This window comes from Gorilla gorilla, chromosome 13 (genome assembly GCF_029281585.2).
Source record: "Gorilla gorilla gorilla isolate KB3781 chromosome 13, NHGRI_mGorGor1-v2.1_pri, whole genome shotgun sequence".
Taxonomy (NCBI): Eukaryota; Metazoa; Chordata; class Mammalia; order Primates; family Hominidae; genus Gorilla; species Gorilla gorilla.
This window is the reverse complement of record NC_073237.2, coordinates 130,162,697-130,184,159: the sequence shown is the minus strand read 5'-3', so window position 1 is coordinate 130,184,159 and position 21,463 is coordinate 130,162,697. Positions and strand designations below refer to the sequence as shown.

Sequence of the window (21,463 nt, the reverse complement as noted above, 5' to 3'; positions counted from 1 at the left end):
CAGGGCGCTGGCACCAGGCTCCGGCGGCCGTGCATGGGTGGGCTTCCTCCGGGGACATGCTGCTCCTGGCCCTTCCTCCTGGCCTGGTGGCCACAGGTGCCAGCAGCCCATGCGGTGGCTGTGTCCTGCCTCCCTGGCCGTCTCATTAGCTGCAAGGGTGAGCTCTGGTCACGCTGCCCTGGATGAGGCTGGCTTGGACCCCAGAGCTTCCTATAGTCTGTGCCTCTGACCTAGAGTTCATCTGTCCTTGAGCTGTGGCCAGGATGGAGGAGCACAGACAGAAAGAGGCCTGGGGCGGGGATGGGGGTCCCGGGGTGGGGATGGGGGTCCCGGGGTGTGGCCTGAGCACGGGAGTACTGCGCTGTGCCGCCCCACACTGTCTGCAGAGCCCGCCCTGAGTCGGCCGCTGCGTGTCGGATGGGCTGATGCGGGCTGTGGGCGGCTTCCCTCCCACACGTACTGGCTCTTCTGTGCACCATCGCCATAGAACCTTCTACCTGAATCACACCCTGGCATGCACAGAGATGTGGGGTGCAGGCCCAGCACCCGGGCCCCTTCCCCCCTTGATGGGAACTACAGAACTACAAGGGCACGTTAAGGGCGGCGCTCCCGTCTAGCCTTGGGTGGGCCTGGCCAGGCACTCACGGCTGGTTTTCAACCCAGGACCTGATCAAGGTGCATCACAGCTTCCTGAGGGCCATCGACGTGTCCGTGATGGTGGGGGGCAGCACGCTGGCCAAGGTCTTCCTCGATTTCAAGGAAAGGTGAGTGGCTGCCAGCTCCTGGGGCTCCTCGGCCCCTCCCTGTCTGCGGGAGAGTTTACACAAGTGGGACTCTTGTGTAAGTGGGACTCTTGGGGTGTCCCGAGGCAGGGGCCGCTCCCTCTGGACCCTGTCCTCCCTTGTTGAGGATGCCACCCACCCCGAGCCGCAGCCTGGTTGATGGAGAGGGTGCGGAGCCTCCTGTCCTGTGGGAGCTCGGCAGGGGCAGGATTGGGGTTCTGGATGTTTCTAACTGGCTGTGAGAGGTGTGGCCATCCAAGTGGCTCGGCTGTCCCAGCGGAGATCTCGGGCCCCCACTTCTCCCTTCTGCACCCTTGTGGCCGGTTCTTTAAAGTTAGGATGTGGACAAGGATGAAAGGAGATGGCACGTGGAGCTTAAATGATGCCCAGGCTGCCAGAGGCTGGGGAGGTGGCATTTCTGGAGCTTAGACGATGCCCAGGCTGTTGGAGGCTGGGGAGATGGCGTTTCCAGCCATGGAAGTCTCGAGAGAGCCCCATCAGGGGACGGTGCCAAGCTCTCTGTCCCTCCTGTCCCTCGGGGATCCTTTGGAGGAGCCCGAAGGGGTCCATGCTAATGCTTCCTGAGCTTGGCTGCTCACTAGAGCCACTGGGGAGCTTGTTACAAATACCATGTCCGGGGTCCACTCTTGGAAGGGTTTGCTGTGGGGCCTGGGGAGTTGTAGAAGACCCCACAGGTGCATCTTACCACGCGGCCCTGAGCCTAGGCATTGGGCGCCCGGGTCCATCTCTCCCTCATCTCTAGGAGAGTCCCCTGCATCACCCACCAGGTGGCCGTCAGCACAGCTCACACCCCTCCCTGTCCAGGCAGCCGGGGACAGGCCCAGGGCTGGATTCTCAGGCACGTTGCCTGGGAAGCCCTGCAGGTGCTTCCCTGTGTGCTCTGTAGCTTCAGGAAAGGCGCTCCCCCCTTCCCTGTGAGGAGGGTCCCGGAGCCTGCTCTCCAGGGGCCATGGCTTGGAGGGTTCCCGGAGACACGAGGCAGCAGGCAGTGCTTGTGGTCCAGTGGCAGAGGGGACCAGGAGAGCTGATGAGGCCCAGCAGGTGTGAGCACACTGGCCAGCCCCAGAGGGTTAAGAGTGGGCAGGGATCGGGGGAGGACAGCTCCCTAACCTGCCCTCAGCAAGGTGTTCCCTTCATCTGTGGGTGAGCTGATAGTGCCCGGCTGGCAGGTCACACTGGCTGTCGCCCCAGTCCTCAGCAGGTGTGGGGTACAGTGGTCCTTTTCAGCGCCTTGTTCATGCTGTCTCTCGGCCAGGAAGGGAGGGAGCCACGGATGAGGCGTGGTTTGCTTCGAGGTCCATCAAAGGCTGAAGCCCTGGAGCAGGAATGGCTGGCTGTGTGGTAGAGTGACAGGGTGGATAACCTGTCCTCTCCCAGGAGCCTCCCTCCACAGTCAGGCTGCCCGGCGACACCCCTGGCCCTGTCCCACCAGCAGGACCTTGCATGGGTGGTTCCTGCCGAGGAACAGCGGGCATCTCTGCCTTGGAGCGCCTCTGCAGTGTGGGCAGCACGTCCAGTCACAGGCCCAGCCCAAGAGCTCTGTGGACAGGCGGCTCCGTCCCTGGCAGCGAGGCGCGTGGCAAGATCCATCAGCCGGGGTCTGTTTGGGGAAGGGGCTGTCAGCGTTTCATCAGAGCTCATCACCAAATCATCGTGGTTCTGTCCAAGCATCCAGCTTTTTTGCCCCTTTCCTCTCATTTCGGATTCGGCCCCCAAGGTCCTGGTTCTTGCTTGCTGGCTGAGTCCTGAAGCTTTTATAGGGTGCCTGCTGTGTATGGCTCCTGAGCTCTGGACCGAGGACACGCAGTGAACAGAGCTACTGGCCTCTCGCTGGGTGGGATGGATGAGAACCAAGACAAGATAGAGAAGCTCCGGGGGGAGCTGTGGCGTTGCTGGAGAGCCCAGGAGACCCGTGAGGGCTGCACAGCTGAGGACGTGTCCCCCTGAGCACAGTCCTGCAGGGGTGGGGCGAGGCGGGTTGGGGAGCAGAAGCTTAGGGGAAGGTGAGAGGCACGAGCCGAGTAGAAAAGGGGCGGTTCTCCAGGGAAGGGCTGGAGGGTCCTGCAGGGGCTTCCAGGCCAAAGGAAGGATTTAGAATTTTTCTTATATTAAGCGAGGGCACGAGGAAGCTGCTGAAGGGCTTTGTGACAGGGTCCTGGCAGCCTGTCAGGGGTGAAGGGTGGAGTAGCATTCCGGTGTGGCGTGACTAGCACTGAGTGGCAGGAGACAGTCACCTCCCTCTTTTTGAGGTTATACTTTCATGAATGCAGCCTTGGTCCTCAGACAAGGCAGGAGCTCCTCTTAGCCTTGCCCTGTGGGCCTAAAAGGGGGCATCTCCCACCCAGAGGGACACTGGGCCTTGGGAAGGAGCTTGCATTCTGCAGCTGTGGACATAAGACAAAGCCGTGTGGTTTTTCTCTGTGGCTGGGTCTGGCCAGGCTGGGCCTGGAGTCCAGCTCCTGGTGGCTTCCTTGAGTGGGGCATTGAGTCATGCTGGGGGGAGTGGGGGCATAGGGGGACGTGCGGGCAGGAGAGCTACAAAGGGAACGACCTCAGGGAGCTGGCAGCCCTGCAGGAAGGCCACGAACTGGCTTTCAAGAGGAGCTCTCTGTGGAGCTTTGCACGAGCGCTTTTGGGAGGAATGCAGAACAGAATGAGACGAAGGCCACGCCCTCCTCCCCCAGGGCTGGGTGGGATCTCCCTGCGTATTTGGAGATGAAGGATCCGAGACAGATGAGCGCTTTGGTGCACCGAGACTTCCACTCAGAATCCTGGAACGAGTGAGGCTGCCCTGTGGATGGTTCCTACCCGAAGCCCAAGGCTGGGTGGTTCCAGCGTACGGCCTGCAGGGAGAGTCCCCGGCCATGGTCCACCTCAAAAACCCCAGTAGGGGTTGGCTTGGCCACCTGCTCTGGCAGGGCTGCCTTTGGGAACCTCTGAAGTCAAGAAGCTTCAGCTCCCGCTCTGTCTAATCCCCATTTCCCAGATGGGGAAACGGAGGCCAGAGCTGGCAGCTCAGCCGTGCACCTTGCTTGTTCCTGCATCCTTGGTCCATACCTGAGCCCATGGCCTGTGGTCCTCAATCCATGCTGGCCTGTCCCTGGGCATCTTGAGAGGTTGGGGCTGTGTGGACTGGAGGCAGAGGTGATACCATGAGGAAAATGGGCAGAGGAGAGGCATCTCTGGAGGAGGCATTTGTGCACCGTGTGGTGGGGTCAGAATTTGACATACTCAGAAAGTTAAAAAACATAATCCTCACACAAATACCCACGGAGCTCGGGCCACGGGTCTGTCAGCTCACGAACAAGGGAACCACATACCTTGTCAGCAGAGAGGGGAGGTCGGGCAGGATGCTGGACACGGCGGGCAGTGCCTTGCAAGGTGACTACACTGAGACCTTTGGGGCCATGTCCTCTATCAGGACAGAAATCATTTGCGTCTGAACAACTTTCTCCAGGGGAGGAGTCAGCTGGAGCGGGGCGGGGGAGGGGGAGGCTGCCCCTGGGAGGTACTCCAACCAGACCAGGAATGCATGAAGTCCTGTGTGTGTGTGTGTGTGTGCATGCGCGTGCTTGTGTGTTTGTGTGCACCTGCATGTGTGTGTGCGCATACATGTGTGCCCGTGTTATTCCAAGTTCTGGCTCCTTTTTCTTAACAGTAGTAAATTTAGTTAGAATTAAGGCCTGTAAACTTTTGCCTCCTTAACTGACTTCCTCCAATAGGCTTGGAGTCACTGTCATTTTCTCTCCATTTTTTGGGGAAAAGTCAAACTGTGCCCCCTGGCGACTCTGTGGCCCATGCTGCCTGGTATGTGGCAGGTGCTCAGAGTCCTGTGGTGTGGACGGAGGGTGAAGGCGTCTGTGTGAGTGACCTGGCTTGGCTGTAACAATGACCGCAAACATGGTGGCTTGAAACAACAGAGATGTCTCCGTTCTGGAGGCCAGACTCCTAGTCTCACTGAGCCAAAGTCCAGGTGTGCCCGGGTCATGCTTCCTGCAGAGGCTTCAGGGGGATCCTTCCCACCTCCTGCAGCTGCTGGAGGCCCCGGGTGTTCCTGGCTGGGGCTGCTTCGTTCTCTGTCCCCGTCTCCACATGGCCTCCCCGTGTCTCTGTGTCCTTTTCTGAGGCCACTGTCATTGGAGTCAGGGCCACCTTCCTTCAGCATGGCCTCATCTCAGTCCCTACCTTCATTACATCTGCATCATGACCAAATAAGGTCACAGTGTGAGGCTCTAGTGGACGCACTGCAGCCGAGTTCTGGTCCGAGGCCCTCTCCATCACCAGCTGCGCTTGCTCAGTGGGGCTGGGGGTGTGCAGGTGCTGGCATCTGCTCTGCACCTGGGTCAGGTGAGAGAGGGTGCGGGCCCCTCGAGTGTCCTTCTGGACTCAACGGAGAGAGAGTGTCCCTCTGCAGAGGCATCACCCTGGGGCCCTGAGGGCCAGGGTTGAGAGCCATGTGCATTCACTTTGGAATCTGGCCCTGTTCCCCTTGCTGGGCGACCTCAGAAGTCACGTCACGTCTCTGAACCTCAGGGCCCCTGTGGTGAAAGTGGTGTTTCTGTGAGGATGCAGTGAGCCCAGGTGTGAAGCACGTCCCACGGCCAGGGCCTTTTCAGGCTCTTCATGGAGGTCTGTCTGTCTTTCCCCAGAGTTCTCCTGTTTGCTGCAAGTGTCTGCCATTCCCCCCACCCCCAACCCCAACCTCCTGCATCCTTTTATCAAATGGATAGAAGGACCTGTGTCCAGGCTTGTGGCTGTGGCCACTCACAGCCGTGTGTGAGTGCCTGGTGCAGGCAGGCTCCGGGCTGGGTGCTGGGGTATGGGGATGAGTGAGACCCATTGCAGGAGCTCAGAGCTGGTGGGTGGGGGTCACCCGGGGCAGTCTCCTCTTTGGGCTCCCACTGACCTTGGACAGGCTTCTACCTGCTGCCCTTTGACCTATCTCCTTGCTTTTCCCTCTGGCGCTGCTGGGGCAGGGGTTGAGGTGAAGAAGGGGCAATGATAGGGAAGAGTTTTGATGGATGAGTAGAAGTTTGCCAGGTGGAGAAGGCTGCCAGCTCAGCTGTGCTGTGGCTGATGTGGGTGTTCCCGGTAGAGCATGGTGTGAGGAGAGTAAGGCTGGGATCTGCACTCCAGCCCCTCGTCCATCTAAACCTCGGGCCAAGGTGACTTAGTGTGAAATTGAAAGGCGGAGCTCACAAAGCTGGTTTGGCCACACTAGAGCTGCTGGCACCAGGCGTGTTATCCGCTGGGCTTCAGTTGGGAGCTTTTTCCACCTACATGAAGACTTCCCTCGACGGGGAGGGACTGGGGCCATCACTGGGCCCAGCTCACCTGAAATGCTCGAAGCCGAGTCCGCAGTGGCGCGGGGCCTGGTGGGAAGTCAGGCAGTGTGGTGTCCCTCGGGCCCGAGCGTGGCCCCAGCCCCAGCAGCAGCAGACATGGCTCCATGCGGGGAGGACTCCTCGCTGGGGGCTCTGTTTTTCCTTCTCCCCAGCCCAGACTCATCCTCCCGCCTCCAGGCGGTCTTGGGAAGCTCTGAAAGCCTTGAGGTTCACCACCTGCCCTGGCTTCCCCACCTAGAGTCCTCAGGCCAGGTCAGGGGCACTTTTCAAAGGGGCCACAGGGGTGGGCTGGGGGCCTTAGGGTTTGGGGTGCCCCTGGACCTCCTGTCTTGCTTCTGGTCTGGTGTCATCATCAGATGGGAGGCACAGCCAGGAGGCAGAGCAGTGCAGCCCTAGGACAGCCCCAGGACCTCGGCTTTGGGGTCGGTGACTGCTGGTGTGATTCCCTTCTCAGCTAAGGGGCTCTCTGAGCCTCAGTGTCCCCATGGGTAGAACGGCGACAGTCACAGTCCCAGAGCTTCCAGCCCAGGTCCTGGCACCAAGTGATGCCCAGTGTGTGTGGCGTGTCTTCTGCGCATGGCTCTGACCATTCTCTCAGGGTGGAGAAAACACCGATCCGGAGCGGGGCAGGTGCAGGCGGCCGCCGGGAGTCAGTGTCTTGTCCGCTGACTTTCAGGCTGTCCGGTGGTCTCTTAAATGTTCCTCTGTTCCTTCTCTCCTCTCTTACTCTACCGGGGGCTTCTGAAGCTTTTGTTCATTTATTTTTTTTAAAGGGGAAAACGCTTTTTCTCGATTGCTTCCAGAGATGATAGGTTTTCATGAACTTTTATATGAAAATGATCAGTGTAATAACAGACTCATTTAGGTGGAAACCAGGGGGCAGATTCCCATTTAAAGTGGCTCCTGGTCAACACACAGCCCAAGCACCAGGCAGGAGGCAGGCCCTTTGCAATGATGGTGATGCCTCCATGCAGACCTCCCAGGTCTGTGGACACGGGATCCACCCGTGGGGACACACCCCTGCAGGCCATCTGGGACCGGCATGGGTGCTTTGCTTGACTGTGGCTGGGTCAGGTGAGCTTCGAGCAGATTCAGGTCCTTTATCAGAGTCGTGGACTGTCAGCCTCGCATGCCAGAGGTGTCCCTGCAGGCTTGTGAGGGAGGATTCTCGGGCGGCCTGAGGAAGTACCAGTCACTGGACCCCACGCGTGGTGCTGGGAGGGTGTCAGGGCCTCTGTCGGCCCTGGCCGTGGTGAGGACAGCCTCATGAGCATTCGTTGGGAGTAGGAAGTGTGTCAAGATGCCCGTCCCTGTGCCTGAGCCAGCTCCAAAGGGACATGCTCCCTAGGCAGAAAATGTGTTCCCAGCCACTGTTCTGTTCTTCTGAGCCCAGAACTCCAGAGTTGGGAAGAAAGTGGGCATCGTGTGGTCCAAAACCCCACGGGTGTGGGGAGCAGGGCCTGTCTAGGGACCCATGTGGCAGAGCCACTTGGATGGAAACCTGTCCCTGCATCAAGAGCCCACCATCAGGACGCTTCTCCCCGAGGGCCACCCTCCACAGAAGCCAGGCTACAGGCCCAGCTGCCCGCCCCGAGCCCCAGGCCGGGTGCCCTACGGCGAAGCAGCTCTCATGATGGAAAGAGAAATGGCCCAGAGGCCATGGCGACCTGGTCCCAAGAGCCTGCCCTGGGCTTCCTGGGCCAGGGAAGCCTCCAGACACCAACACACAGCCCTGCCAGAGAGCACATCACCAGGACGCTGGGTCCGGCCCAGGCTTGCAGGCCAGTCAGCTCCTAGCAAGTTCACGGAGGCCTCAGTCTCCCTGCCTGAAGAGTGGGGCTAATCACCCCCATCTTTACAAATGGGCAAAAAAGTCATAAGGCTTGTCGGCAGAGCACCTGGCAGCAGCTGCCTCAGCGAGTGGTGGCTCTTGTCATCCTTGTTGTCACCAACATCGTCACCTGGTGTGGTTCTTCTTTGGGACTGCCTTGTCGGTGGGGTGACGGGGTTTTAAAGATGAAGTTTCAGGCTGGTGACCTAAGACCCTGAGGCTCCAGAGGCCGGGAACCCTGGGTTCCAGTTTGTAGAGATGTGGGCCCAGTGCAGGGAGAGGGAGAAGGTGCCGTGGCTGAAGAGACCAGCACAAGGCACTGCAGTGGGAATCAGAGTGGCCGGGAGAGAGCGATGCTGGGGCCAGGAGGAGGCGGTGGGCAGGACACGAGGGCTGGCTTCCTGGGCGTCCTCCCAGGTCCGGGGGCCACCTGGCTGCCTGCATCCCTGAAGAGGGGGCTGTCACTGCTGTTGTCCCCTGCTTGTGGAATCCAGACACCATGTGGAAGCAACAAGGGTGACCCTTAGGGGTTCCCCACCTGGCACAGCATGAGGGTGACCCCTCAGCCAGCGCAGGCCTCGGTGCTCAGGGCCTGGGGGCAAGATTCTCAGCCCTCCTGGGGTCTTCTTTCCTGGGGGGATGTCAGGGGCTTCTCTCTCCTCCAGTGTTGGTCCTTTTTGGGGGTGGGATGGGGGGTTGAGAGCTCCAGCCTGCATCCCAGCCGGGACCTGACCTAGAACCACCTGGGACTCAGGAAGAGCAGGGGCACCCCCTCTCCCAGCACGCCGGCAGCCCTCCTGCGGCCCGGTAGGTTCGGGAAGGGGAGAGCAGCCTCCTGGCTGTTGAATGTGTCCACGTGCAGGGAGCTGTCAGGGGAGGGGCCTGTTGGTTGCACACCTACAGCCTGCTGGGAAAAATGGACGGGCTCACTGCAGCCCCGAGCTGCTCATTAAATCTGTGTGCGTGTGTGCGTGTGTGTGCACCGTCCAGGCTCCTGATCTACGGGGAGTACTGCAGCCACATGGAGCACGCCCAGAACACGCTGAACCAGCTCCTGGCCAGCCGGGAGGACTTCAGACAGAAAGTCGAGGTAAGTCCTGCCAGGCGTTGGCCCTGGCCCTGGCCCTGGCTCCAAGGTTGCAGCTTGCAGGCCAGAGCTCGTTAGGTACCAGCCTCTCTCTTGCCCATTTGTTGGGAAGGTGGTGATGGGGGTGATGACGTAATGGTTTTTTGTAGATTTTTCTTTTTTGCATTGTGTTGGGTTGGGGAGTGGGTTGGGTGGAGGTCACCATCCCAGGCCGGGACACAGTGAGACTCCCCATGGAGAAACGTCCTTGGGACTGAATCTAACTCAGCTGGGGGCTCTGGCTGACCCCTGATCCTGGCCTCCGCTGACCCCAGGGAGTCCCGGGTAACATTTGCTGGGAACTGTGGGGCCACCCACCCCTCATCCATCCTCACCCCAGGCCCAGGGCAAGTCTCTGTCAACATCTAGTGTTTCTCACGTGAGCCCCTCCCAGCCCCTCCTGTTCCCAGCTGGAGTTTCCAGGCTCCATCTGGTTAGTACACCCTGGTTTCTGCGTGGAGCCTGGTGAAGAGCCCCCTGGCTCTAGCAGTGGTGGAGGCAGCGTGGTCCCCCAGTAGAGATGCACGATGCCCCCCAAGTCCAGTCAATGAATGGGGGAATGCCCTGGTTCCTGGGAGTGGCCCCACAGCTCAGTGCAAGTTGGTGCCCCACCTTGCTTCTCCCAGAGGCCAGACCAGAGAGGGGTTGGTGAATGGGGGATGGCCTGCTGCCCTTCTCCAAAGGACCTGGCCTGGCGGAAGAGTCAAAGCCACATCCAGGCAGGCCCAGCAGGCGCCCCGAGAGGGTTCCTGTAGCATCGCACGTGTCTCACTGCGTCCCAGTGTGGCCAGTGCAGACACGGCAGGGTGGGAGCCATGTGTTGTGAAGCCCACCCCTCTGCACACACCTGGTGCATGGACTGGTTCTAGGAGCCTGGCTAGAGAAGGGCCAAACGTCTGGGCCTGAGTTCTGGGCTTAGGTCTCCCCTCTCTGTGGGCGGGGGTACAGGTGGGTGGGTTCAGGCTTTCCTCGGGGAGGGCTCTCCCATCGCCCTGTCGCCCTCCCAGGAGTGCACACTGAAGGTCCAGGATGGAAAATTTAAGCTGCAAGACCTGCTGGTGGTCCCCATGCAGAGGGTGCTCAAATACCACCTGCTCTTGAAGGTGAGGCTCTGGGCCCCGGGTGCCTGTGGGGTCATCACTGCTGGAGTCAGATGAGGGCTGGCAGCTTCCAGGGGGTGTGGGTTGCAGCCCACAGACAGATTAAGTTGAATATAAACAAGTCAGTTCATGCTTAGCTCATAATCACTGCTCAATGCATGTGATGGACGATTATCACAGTAAATATACACAGGAAAATGATGAGTCAAATCACTAAAGAGGTCAGAAAACTGAAAGAGACAGAAAAGCGTCCTCACACCAGGAATAAGAAAGCTACTGTGGTTGGTCTCTGAGCTTCCTGGTGGCCACGGCAGAAATGGACATGGAAGGGCTTCAGGAAAGACAGACCTGGGAGGGAAGGCGGTGGTTTCTGCCCGGCACCTTGTGAGGCCCTTTTCCTGTGGAATGCTGGCACAGCGCCTTGCTTTTTGCTGCCTTCATGGCCCTTCTCACGGTCACTCCCTTCCTTTATCCACAAGGTTTGGGAGCGCCCCTGCCAAGAAGTGGGGTATCCCCTGTGGAGGAGTCACTCTCTGTCCTTTGGTGTCGGGCAGCCAAACCCAGCCTGGCTGGCAGGTGGGGGTGGCTTTCTTCTGAGGACTTTGTTCTGTGCACACCCCCTGCCCCAGGTAGGGGCCAGGGCAGAGGCCAGAACCCCCGAGTGGTAACACATGACACTCTTCTCACCCTTCCAGGAGCTTCTGAGCCATTCTGCGGAACGGCCTGAGAGACAGCAGCTCAAAGAAGCACTGGAAGCCATGCAGGTGTGTGGGTAAACTGAGGCAGGGGAGAAGCCACCGTCTGGCTTAGCACACCATGCCCGTGTTCTTGGACTGGAATTGGGCTCATTAACGAGCCTCAATTGAGACTGTGGACATTTTCCTGGGACAGCAGGAGTTGGGGCAGGGCAGGGCAGGGCAGTGGGTGAGACCCACAGGAGGTAGAGGTGACGGGTGGAGGGCACTGCAGGTCAGGTGCCCCCTCAGGTGTCCCGAGTCCTAACCTCACCTGTCCAACAAGACCTCCCTTGAGCCTCCCCTCCCCCTGCTTTTCCCCCAGGCACTGGCCTCCATTCTGGGCTTTCTGGCCCAGTGCTTCTCACTCCCAGCCCTGAGGCTTCTGCTTTTAAAATGCCACCTCCGGTGCCATCTCTCAGCTACCTGCCTGGGGAGCTCCTTCGCTCCTGGCTATTTCGAGGGCCCCCAGCCAGCCATGCCTCCCTCTCTCCCCTTGTCCGGGTGAGCTCAGCTCATGCCACTCCCTTGCTCAGAAACCTTCCGTGGCTCCCTCTGCCCATGAAGCAGGCATGGGCTCCTCACTCTGGCACTCCCGGCCTTCTGCAGGATACTTGCCCCTGATGTCGCAGCTGTGTTCAGCACAGTTCCAGGCAGGTTTGATCCCTCCCAGGCTCCTGCACGTGCCCTGCACTTCCCCGGCTCCGGGTGTTGGCTCAGGTGCACCCTCCTCCTCGTCACCTGGCCGCGTCCTGCTCATCCTGCCTTCACCATGGACAGGACGTTTTCCAGGGAGGATCGCCCCCCACTGGGTTCCGTCCTCAGGGAACTGGCTTCCCCGTGGGTGGCACTCTTCCTCCTGGACACACTTGTTCATGCCAGCTCCTTCCCAGCCAGGCCTGTGTCAGCCATAGTCACCTGTGTCCCCAGGCCAGGCACAGCACCTGGCATGTGGTAGGTCCCCTCCAGCTGCATCTGGGTGGAGGGATGACGACTCCCCCACCATCTCCCTCGTAGGGAGCACAGGACACCTCTGCCAACCCCCCTCAGGGCTGCAGTCCTGCCCTCTGACACCTGGCCCCTGCCCTCTGGGCAGCCCCCTGGGCTTTGGGCCCCCTTTTCCTTTCCCAGGTACCTCATTTAAGGAGCTCCCTCTGGGTGGGGGAGGGGCTGTAATCTGTCTCCGTCTATAGCTGCTGTTGGGCTGGGACGGGAGTGGGGCCAGTGCTTGGCTGCCGGTGCTAAGAGGTTCTCTGAGCAGGGCTTGTGCTCAGGGAGAAATTTACTCCAAATCCTGTGGGCACTCGTGTGTGGGCACGGGAGGTGGTCCCAGCGACCTTCAGATTCCCGCTCGGCTGCACTGGGCAGCGAGCACCCTGAGGAATGCTCCAGGAAGCCTCCTGCCATGACGGGCTGACAGAACTTTCTCGGTGTCAGCTCTACGGCCCCCAAGCCGCCCCTCTCCAACACCTGCTCTGGCCTGTCTGCTGTGAGCCACGGTGTGTGAGCCAGCGTGGATGCGTCCTCAGGGGCTCTGAGACAGTGACAGCAGGTGCAGTGGGCCGTGCACCTGGGCCCTGAGTGTGGTCTTGCGTTTCATACTCTCAGCACTCCGTGTCTGGCTGGCGAGTGGCTCTGAGCCCCTTGACGGGACGGTTTCCCAGGAGTGTAGCTCACGGTGCTGCACAAAGTACTCCGTGACTTGCGGGTGTGCGTCTGCCTTTCTGAGAGCCACTGAACCTCATCATGAAACTTCAGGGCTGGGGGGATTTTAGAAGTCTTTTGATCCATTCCCAATTTATATAGGAAGTCATTCATGCAGCCACTATGGGAGTCGTCACTGTACCTGGGCTTGATTTCCCCTAGGGACTGAGAGCTCACTCCTTGTAAGGCAGTGTCTTTGAGAGTCAGCCCCCGTGCCTCTGTGGGCCTGAGGTTTTTCTCCAAGGGAATTGCGGTTTTAGGTCCAAGCTCCATGAGCTGACTGCAGTCCTGCCTCTGTATCAAAGTACAGACATTTCCCTCACCTGCTCATTTATTCGGGCAACTTCCATCTGTTCCTATTTCATGCCAAGCATTGGGCCAGGTGCACGCAGGGGCCACAGTGGTCACAGTTGTAATGTTTCTGCCTTTGGGAGGGGGGTGGTCCTGAGCTCTAGACTTGCTATTGGGGTCCTTGTCTTTGGGAATTTATTCCTTATTTTAAAGGCAAGTGGACAAGAAAACGGAACACCCCTTTCAGACAGCGTGCTGCAGCCTCCCCAGGAAGTTCCCTCCTGCGGGGTGGGTGGGGAGCCAATGGTGAGGTCTTCTAGGAACGAGGAAGGGCGGGAGGGATGGGAACCTGCTGAAGACCTGGCTCTGGCTCTGGCTCTGGCTGGTCACTTGCATTTTGGGGAATTCCACCCGCTGCTCTGGGCGGGGCAGGGCCAGGACCGCCCACGTGGCCGGCTCCCTTGGGTTCCACTGTGGGCCAGGTCCGGACACTGCGTTTTCTGGACTGAAGTGGGCACTGCTCTCTGGTGGCCAGCACGAGGATTGCAGCACGGCAGACAGGCGCCGGAGTGGGGGTGGCCAGACCCGTGGAGAGAGGGACTTCCTGACCCCTCATTCTGTCCAGGCTCCAAGGGGAGGCTGTGGCTTGGAGAGGCTGGGGAGGGGGAAGCTTCCCAAGAACGGGGACATAGGTCAGCCCAAGTCTAGGTGGCTCTTATGTGGCCTGATGTGGCTCCCCCACACAGGGCTGCTTCCCTCTATTAGGATGTTTAAGAGGGACCACGTGATGGGGTAGAAAGAAGTGGCACCAGCCAGGAGTTTGGGGCTCTTGGCATCATCACTGGCGAGGTGTGGCTCTCGGTCAGTGTGTTCCCTTTCCTGCCTCAGTTTCCTCATCTGTCATGCAGAGGTGATGTTTTTCAGCCCTCCTGTCTCAAGGGCGGCCTCCCCGGCAGGATGGAGGAAGAAGGTCCAGAAACGCCCGGTGCCTGGATGCTGGGGGTGGGGGGGGGGGGGCGGTCCCTGGGGGCTGAGCTCCTGCATGCATGTGCGTGCATGCACACACACGCTCACACACACACCCTGCACAGCACAGCTCGCTCACATACACAATCACATAGTCAGACACACCCCACCCAGCACAACCTGCTCACATACACACACACAATCACACACACCCAATCACACACACCCCACTCAGCATAACCCACTCACACAATCACACACACCCCACCCAGTACAGCCCACTCAGACACACATGTTCGCACACAATCACTAACACACATACACACCACAGCACAGCCCGCTCACACACACATGCACCCCACCCAGCACAGCTCACTCACACATACAATCACACACACACACCCCACCCAGTACAGCCCGCTTACACACACAGTCACACACACCCCACCCAGCACAGCTCACTCACACACACACAATCACACACACACACCCCACCCAGCACAGCTCGCTCACATACCACACACCCCACCCAGTACAGCCCGCTTATACACACAGTCACACACACCCCACCCAGCACAACCAGCTCACACACACAGTCACACACACCCCACCTAGCACAACCTGCTCAATCACACACACCCCACCCAGTACAGCCCGCTCACACACACATGCTCTCATACACACACACACACCCAGCACAGTCCGCTCACACACACTCACACATGCTCACACACACACAGTCACACACCCCCCACCCAGCACATCCCGCTCACATGCACACACACCGCACCTAGTACAGCCTGCTTACACACACAGTCACACACACCCCACCCAGCACAGCCCGCTCACCTCTGCCTCTTGTTTTCAAGGACTTGGCGATGTACATCAATGAAGTTAAACGGGACAAGGAGACCTTGAGGAAAATCAGCGAATTTCAGAGTTCTATAGAAAATTTGGTGAGTGAGACTGACTCTTCAGGCTAGGGAAGGTCGATGAGGACAGTACCTATAAAGTCACGTTCACAGCCCCAGTATTGAGTGAGCTCCATGGGCAGCCACACCATGGCTGCCTGTTGAGAGGCTGGTGCCCAGCAACTTCTGAGTTTGATCTCAGACCCCCAGCATCCACGCTTCCTTGCCCACGACAGCCAACCCAAGTGCCCTGTGCACTGAAGACTGCCTGTGCTTGGGGGGAGGGGGACGGAGGGGAGGGGACAGGGGAGGGAAGAGGGGAGGGACAGTATTCATTGCCCAGCCCCCCTTCTCCCCCAAGCCTAGACAGAAGACCCCTTCAAGTCCAAGAAGAGAACTGTGTCTCCCAGGGGCAGGAGACGCCCCCTGGTTCGTGGACCCCTGGTCCACCCTCACCTTGACTCTCCCCTCCAGGGGCAATGGACAGGGTTTGGGCCCAGGCTCGGTGGGGCCGGCAGTCGCCTCTGCTCCTCGGACCCCATCAGGCAGGGCTGCCACCTCCTGGGACTCCCCAGAGCCTGGCCCTGCAGAGGCCAGGCTTGGGCTACCGAGTCAGTCACCTCGTCCTGCCTGGGGAGAGGGGATGCGCCACCCCAGGAAGCAAACTCCCTGGTCTGTGCTGACCAGAGCCGACTTCCCGAGGATCTGCTGGTTCTAACCTGGGCTTCTCCACCTCAGCACTGCTGACGTCTGGGGCCGGATCGTTCTTGGTTGTGGGACCTGCCCTGTGCGTTACAGGATGTGGAGCAGTCTACCTGGCTGCCACCCACCAGACACCAGTAGCACCCCCACCCCCTCAAGTAATGCCAACCAGATATGCCTCTGGACATTACCAGAGGGTCCTTTGGGTGGCAAAATTACCCCTGGTTGTGAATCACAAACATTTTCACCCTGGTGATTTCACTCGCATGAAGCTGGCAGGGGAAGGTCCCCGATGGCCAGGCCACACCCACCCGGTGCCAGCAGCACAAAGAGAATGCCCTCCGCGAACGTGGGGCACGGAAAAGCACCTGCGATACGTCGGCGATGAAAGAAAAAAAAAATAAGCTTCTGAAGGGCATTATGATACTGCCCCCTTCATCTTTCATTTTAGAAAGAAATTAGAATGTGTGGGTGCAGAGGAGGCCGAGGACGGCCGCACCCTGCACCATCAGCACCTGGCAGGTCCATGCTGCCGTGAGCTCCTGCGTGAGGCGTTCGCAAATGCGTACAGTGAGCAGGACGTGAGGAGAAAAGTTCGTTTTGTTTTGTTTTTTAAGTTTTTACATAGAAGTAATACTTGTTTATTAAACAACAAGAACAGGCTGGGCGCGGTGGTCATGCCTGTAATCCCAGCACTCTGGGAGGCTGAGGTGGAAGGATCACTTGAGGTCAGGAGTTCGAGACCAACCTGGCAAATGTGGTAAAACCCTGTCTCTACTAAAAGTACAAAAATTAGCCAGGCGTGCTGGCAGGTGCCTGTAATCCCAGCTACTTGGGAGGCTGAGGCAGGAGAATCTCTTGCACCCGGGAGGCAGAGGTTGCAGTGAGCCACGATTGCGCCACTGCACTCCAGCCTGGGTGACGGAGTGAGACTATCTCAAAAACGACAACAACAAGAATAAAACAGCATGGCCAGCAGGCGTCGAGCATCCCCATGATCCAGGCCCTGTACCCAGTCCTGGCTCTGAATCCCATCGCCACAGGGAACGTGGTGAGAGCTGAGATCAGAGGCCTGGAGCAAGTTGATTGGGACTATGTGGCACCAAAGCTGTCCTTGCAGCCTCTGGGGCTGAGACCTTGGAAGGAGACACTGAGCCCGTGCCTCGAGCACCTCCCAGGCAGGGCCCTGTTCGTGTCTCGAAGCATTTTCCTCCACCTTTTCCTGTCTGTGTGGACACTTTGAAAGCCACGCAGGGAACATGTCAAGAGAAGCTCTCTCTGAATCAGAAGAGTCACAGAGACAAAACCAGACAGACAACGAAAACGAACCTCAGCGAACCACACAGGGGTCTGAGTTGAAGCCTCACCCTTGGCAGGACCCCGGCCCCACCCGCCCTGCAGCAGATAGGCGCTGTTTGTTCTCTCCTGAACGTGGGGCTTGGGCTTCTGGCTTTTCCGACCGGGTCCCGCTTGGGGCTCCACACAGCGGCGGCCTCTGTGAACACAACCGGCACCGTCAATCGCCCTTTGTCCCCAGAGCTGAAGGGAGCCCCTTGGCGGGGCTGGCCAGGAAAGGGAGAGAAGCTGCCAGGCCCGGTCCCTTCCCGGTCTTCTGCACCCTCCCTTGTCCATCCTGAGCACCAGCTGGGAGCCACAGGGGCTGTTTCCCTTCGTCCCGCCTCTGCTGCCTGTGGGGAGTTCCCTTGGGTGCACGACAGTCTGCCCTGCCCGTGCGGTCAGGAGAACTGGGGCTGCTCCAGCCCCGGCTGACGGCCCCTCTCCTTCTTCCCAGCAAGTGAAACTGGAGGAATTTGGAAGACCAAAGATTGACGGGGAACTGAAAGTCCGGTCCATAGTCAACCACACCAAGCAGGACAGGTGAGCGGGGCGCGCGTTGTGGGCTGGGTGGTGTCCCGCCAGGGTCTGGCTCTCCCTCCCAGGGAGCCACTCCTAAGTGGCTCTGGAAGCCAGGCCTTCCTGTGGAAAGAACTGCCTGGCGGTGGCTTTGTGTTGTTCAGTTTTAATTGCTTCCTTCCTTCTCGTCAGCGAGCGGGCGCCACAGCAGTGGGGCTTTTGTGCCCGTGGCGGGCACCAGGCTGGGCTGGGGCAGCCAAAGATGAGGGCCAGGCCCCTCACTGCCAATGCTCAGCCTCCAGGAACCCAAGACAGGCCCAGAGTGGTCGGATGGGCTCTTTGCCAAATGACTGCAGGAGAGTGTCCAGGGGCACGGTGGCCCAGGCTTGTCCAGGGCCCTCCTTGTGCACCTACTGTGTGCTGGGGCAGGGGTCACAGCAGATCTGGGTCCCGCCCTCTTGAGGCTCCCAGTCCAGCGCGGGATCAACTGGGAGTGGCCGTCGGGGGTCAGTGCTGCGTGGGAGGCCAGCGTGGGGGATGCAGGAGCCCCTTGAAGGGCTCCTGGCACAGCCTCAGTCACGGGGGTAGGGAGCCAAGGAAGGCTTCCTGGAGAAGCAGTGTGGGAACAGCCGAGACCTGACCGAGGCTCAGCATTAGCCTGGTGAGCCAGGTGAGGGCAGGGCTCGCCCGGAGAGGGAGCCGCGTGCCAGAGCCTCAGGCTCAGCTCCTGCCACCTCCTCGGAGCAGAGCACACAGTGCTGGGGTGCTGATCCCCCGCTGCGCTGCCTGGCCCAGGTACTTGTTCCTGTTTGACAAGGTGGTCATCGTCTGCAAGCGGAAGGGCTACAGCTACGAGCTCAAGGAGATCATCGAGCTGCTGTTCCACAAGATGACCGACGACCCCATGAACAACAAGGACGTCAAGAAGGTGGGGCCCTCCGGGTCCCCCCTGCTACCCAGGAACGTGGGGGTGGCCTGGAGAGAGGCACTGGGTTCCAGACCCCAGGGGAAGGGGACTCTAAGTCAGCCGCTGATGCTGGCCGGGTGGGTTGGGGTGGGCGTCTCCGCTCTGCAGGAAGGCTCCTCTCTGAGTCACTACCTCGCCGTCGTGACCACTGCTCATAGCAGGCCTGCTCCTCGCCGGGCCCAGCGCCCCCCAGAAAGGTGGGCAAGACCAGAATCCCACTCCCCAGTGAGGCGACTGAAGCATAGGGGAAAGGCCTGCCCAAGGCCTCTAGTGAGGGTGGGACTTTCAACCTTGGCTTTCCATCCGGCCAGCCTGACTCTAGCCCATGTTGTCCCTTGTAGCAAGCAGGCTTTCCTCTCCCGTCCCACCCTGCGGTGCTTGGAGGAGGGCTGTGGGTAGGTCTGGCTGTGGCTTGTCCAAGACTCTACATGTAGCTGGCTGGGGCCTGTGGCTGCTGGGGTGGGGCCAGGGCTGCAGGGGTGGGGCCTGTGGCTGCTGGGGCGGGGCCTGTGGCTGCTGGGGCGGGGCCAGGACTGCAGAGGTGGGCCTGTGGCTGCCAGGGGGTGGGGCCAGGGCTACAGGGACGGGGCCGAAGCTGCTGTGGGGCAGGACCATGGCTATAGGGCTATTGCTGGCTGGCTGTCTGGTTCAGTCCTGCTTCAGCTGAGGCTTCTGCCCATGGCACTTGAGCACCTACCGTGTGCAGCCCTGGTGGGGTGGGGGGCGGGGGTCAGGAGCCCTTGTTCCGAAAGTCCAGTCCCTGGCCTCCAGGGCTGGCAGTGTAGCCCTCGTCCAGACCCAGCAAGTGCAGACTGGATGAGCTGTTGAGGGTGACCCTCCCTGCCCTGATACCCAAAACAAGTAACTGGGGTCCATGAGGCAGTTCTGCCACCAGCACCTAACACTCTGGGAAGAAATTCCTTTCCCCGCTGATCACCCCACCCCCAGCCTGGGCACTGGGGGGTGTCCCACCTGCCAGGACTCCTGGTGCCCCCACACTGTGGCACCCACCAGAGGGCCAGGCCGAGCCTCTCACTGACTGTCTTCCCCTTCCTCTCCTCTCCTCATGCTTCCCAGTCTCACGGGAAAATGGTAAGCACCTAGCGCCCAGGTCCTCCCACCTGCCTCAATCATCCCAGCCTGGTGCTGGCACTTCTGCCCGGAGCCAGGGGACCCAGGGGCCTGAGGGGCTGGGCTCAGGGTTTTCTTGGTCCTTCGTCCTCCACTCCCTTTCCTGATGATGAAATGATTTCTATTCATGATGAAAGGCTTGCCCGCTAAGACAGTGTGAAAAGAAAACTCTGTGATCCTCAGTCCCTGGAGCTCGGGGTCAGAGGCTGGCGTTTCCTGGTCTCTCTTCAGCTCTCCATCATCCTTTTTGTTTTTCTGTGTTCTCTCCCTCCTCCCTCCCTCTTTCTCCCCTTTTCCTCTCTCTTTCCTTGTTTCTTTCCTCCTCCCATCCCCTCTCCACGCTTCCCCTCTCCATCCCTCCCTTCGTTCCTCTTTCCCGCCATCTTTTCTAACCCAGTAGGCTCCTATTTGCCAAACTCTTTTTTCTGGACCACTTTGAAAGCCCTTTGTCCAAGAGCTCGGAGAGACGGCGAGGCCTGTGGGGTGGCCGAAGGGGAGGCAGGGAAGGGGGCAGTTGTGGGTTGCTCAGTCGGGGATGGCTTCATGGAGGGTGCCCCAGGCCCATGGCTGTTCCCTGCCTTTTTGTTGTTACTGTTCTACTTCAGAGAAGTGAGGTTTTTTTTTAGCGTCACATTTAGGAAGTGAAAGTGGGTGGTCAGGCCTCGTGGAGGGGCCCTGGGTGGGGCCCTGCGCTCATCCTTCCTGGGATCCTGCCCCCGCTTAACATGCATCTACATATGCACTCGCTGGAGCATCCTTGCACATGGGCGCAGGCAGGAGTGCAGACCTGCTCAGGCATGTGTGTGTGCACCCACAGGAGAGCACCCACAGGAGAGCTCCCACAGGAGAGCACCCACAGGAGAGCTCCCACGGGAGAGCACCCACGGGAGCGCACCCACGGGAGAGCACCCACGGGAGAGCTCCCACGGGAGAGCACCCACGGGAGAGCACCCACGGGAGAGCTCCCACGGGAGAGCACCCACGGGAGAGCACCCACGGGAGAGCTCCCACGGGAGAGCACCCACGGGAGAGCACCCACGGGAGAGCACCCACAGGAGAGCTCCCACAGGAGAGCTCACACAGCATGGGTGCACGTGCATCATACGTGTTAGGACATGTGTGTACCTGCAGGGACAGATACAAGTGTGTGTGTGCACATGCTCACAGCACTGGGCACACTCATGCACAGGTGCACACGCATAGACACACGTGCAGGTACAGATGCACACCCATGCACGCAGGAGCACACTAGTATGCATGCAGAGGTGAAGGCACAAGCGCATATGTATTCTCATGTGAGGGTATGGGCACACAGCTATACATGCATGCATACAGAGGCACATGTGTGCACATACAGCATGGGCAAGAGTGCAGGTACACTCGTGAGAACATGTGTTCACACAGGCACAGGCACCTGTGCACGTATGCATATACACACGTGCACATACTGCACAGGCGAGAGTACACGTGGACATGTGCCAGGATGTCTGAAGCCGTGTCTGTTGCAAGCATGGCCCCTCTCCCCCCCGCAGTGGTCCTACGGCTTCTACCTAATTCACCTTCAAGGAAAGCAGGGCTTCCAGTTTTTCTGCAAAACAGAAGATATGAAGAGGAAGTGGATGGAGCAGTTTGAGATGGCCATGTGAGTTCCAGGGCAGCAGCCCCCAGGTCCCTGGCAGATGAGTTGTATGGGGGTGGAAGCCCAGGTGGATTGTGTCTGTGGTTCCTCTCAGACCAGGGGCGGTGGGAGGCAAAGTTGGAACATCAGGGACACAGACAACCTCCATCACCCCTGGGACGCCAGCCTCAAGCAGTGACATCCTCTTTAACAATCGATCCAGAGTGAGAGGGCTCTCCCTCTGCCACAGCCTGTCCCAGGCAGGCTCCGCTGTCCTGCTGGAATGAGCCATCCCACCCTTGAGCCTGAGCCTGGCACGCCTGGCCCACAGAGCAGTGACCGGCTGGGAGTGGCCATGATGCCAGAGGATTCCTGGTGAC

The 21,463-nt window shown here is 59.6% G+C and overlaps 1 protein-coding gene across 12 annotated transcripts in view; it reads left to right on the top strand.

The window, feature by feature from the left end:
- The window catches only part of VAV2 (vav guanine nucleotide exchange factor 2), a 230,131-nt gene that overhangs the window by 184,540 nt on the left and 24,128 nt on the right, over positions 1 to 21,463 (top strand). For 4 of the 12 annotated variants that reach the window (XM_063696851.1, XM_063696852.1, XM_019034114.4 and 1 more), the window contains exons 8-15: positions 664 to 764; positions 8,970 to 9,069; positions 10,113 to 10,208; positions 10,901 to 10,969; positions 14,770 to 14,856; positions 17,306 to 17,391; positions 18,163 to 18,295; positions 20,998 to 21,107. In XM_063696851.1, coding sequence (XP_063552921.1) covers positions 664 to 764; positions 8,970 to 9,069; positions 10,113 to 10,208; positions 10,901 to 10,969; positions 14,770 to 14,856; positions 17,306 to 17,391; positions 18,163 to 18,295; positions 20,998 to 21,107 — 782 coding nt within the window. Of the gene's footprint in view, positions 1 to 663; positions 765 to 8,969; positions 9,070 to 10,112; positions 10,209 to 10,900; positions 10,970 to 14,769; positions 14,857 to 17,305; positions 17,392 to 18,162; positions 18,296 to 18,675; positions 18,730 to 19,411; positions 19,427 to 20,997; positions 21,108 to 21,463 lie in introns of all 12 variants that reach the window. The other 8 variants (XM_063696849.1, XM_055351475.2, XM_019034111.4 and 5 more) reach the window with 3 other exon arrangements.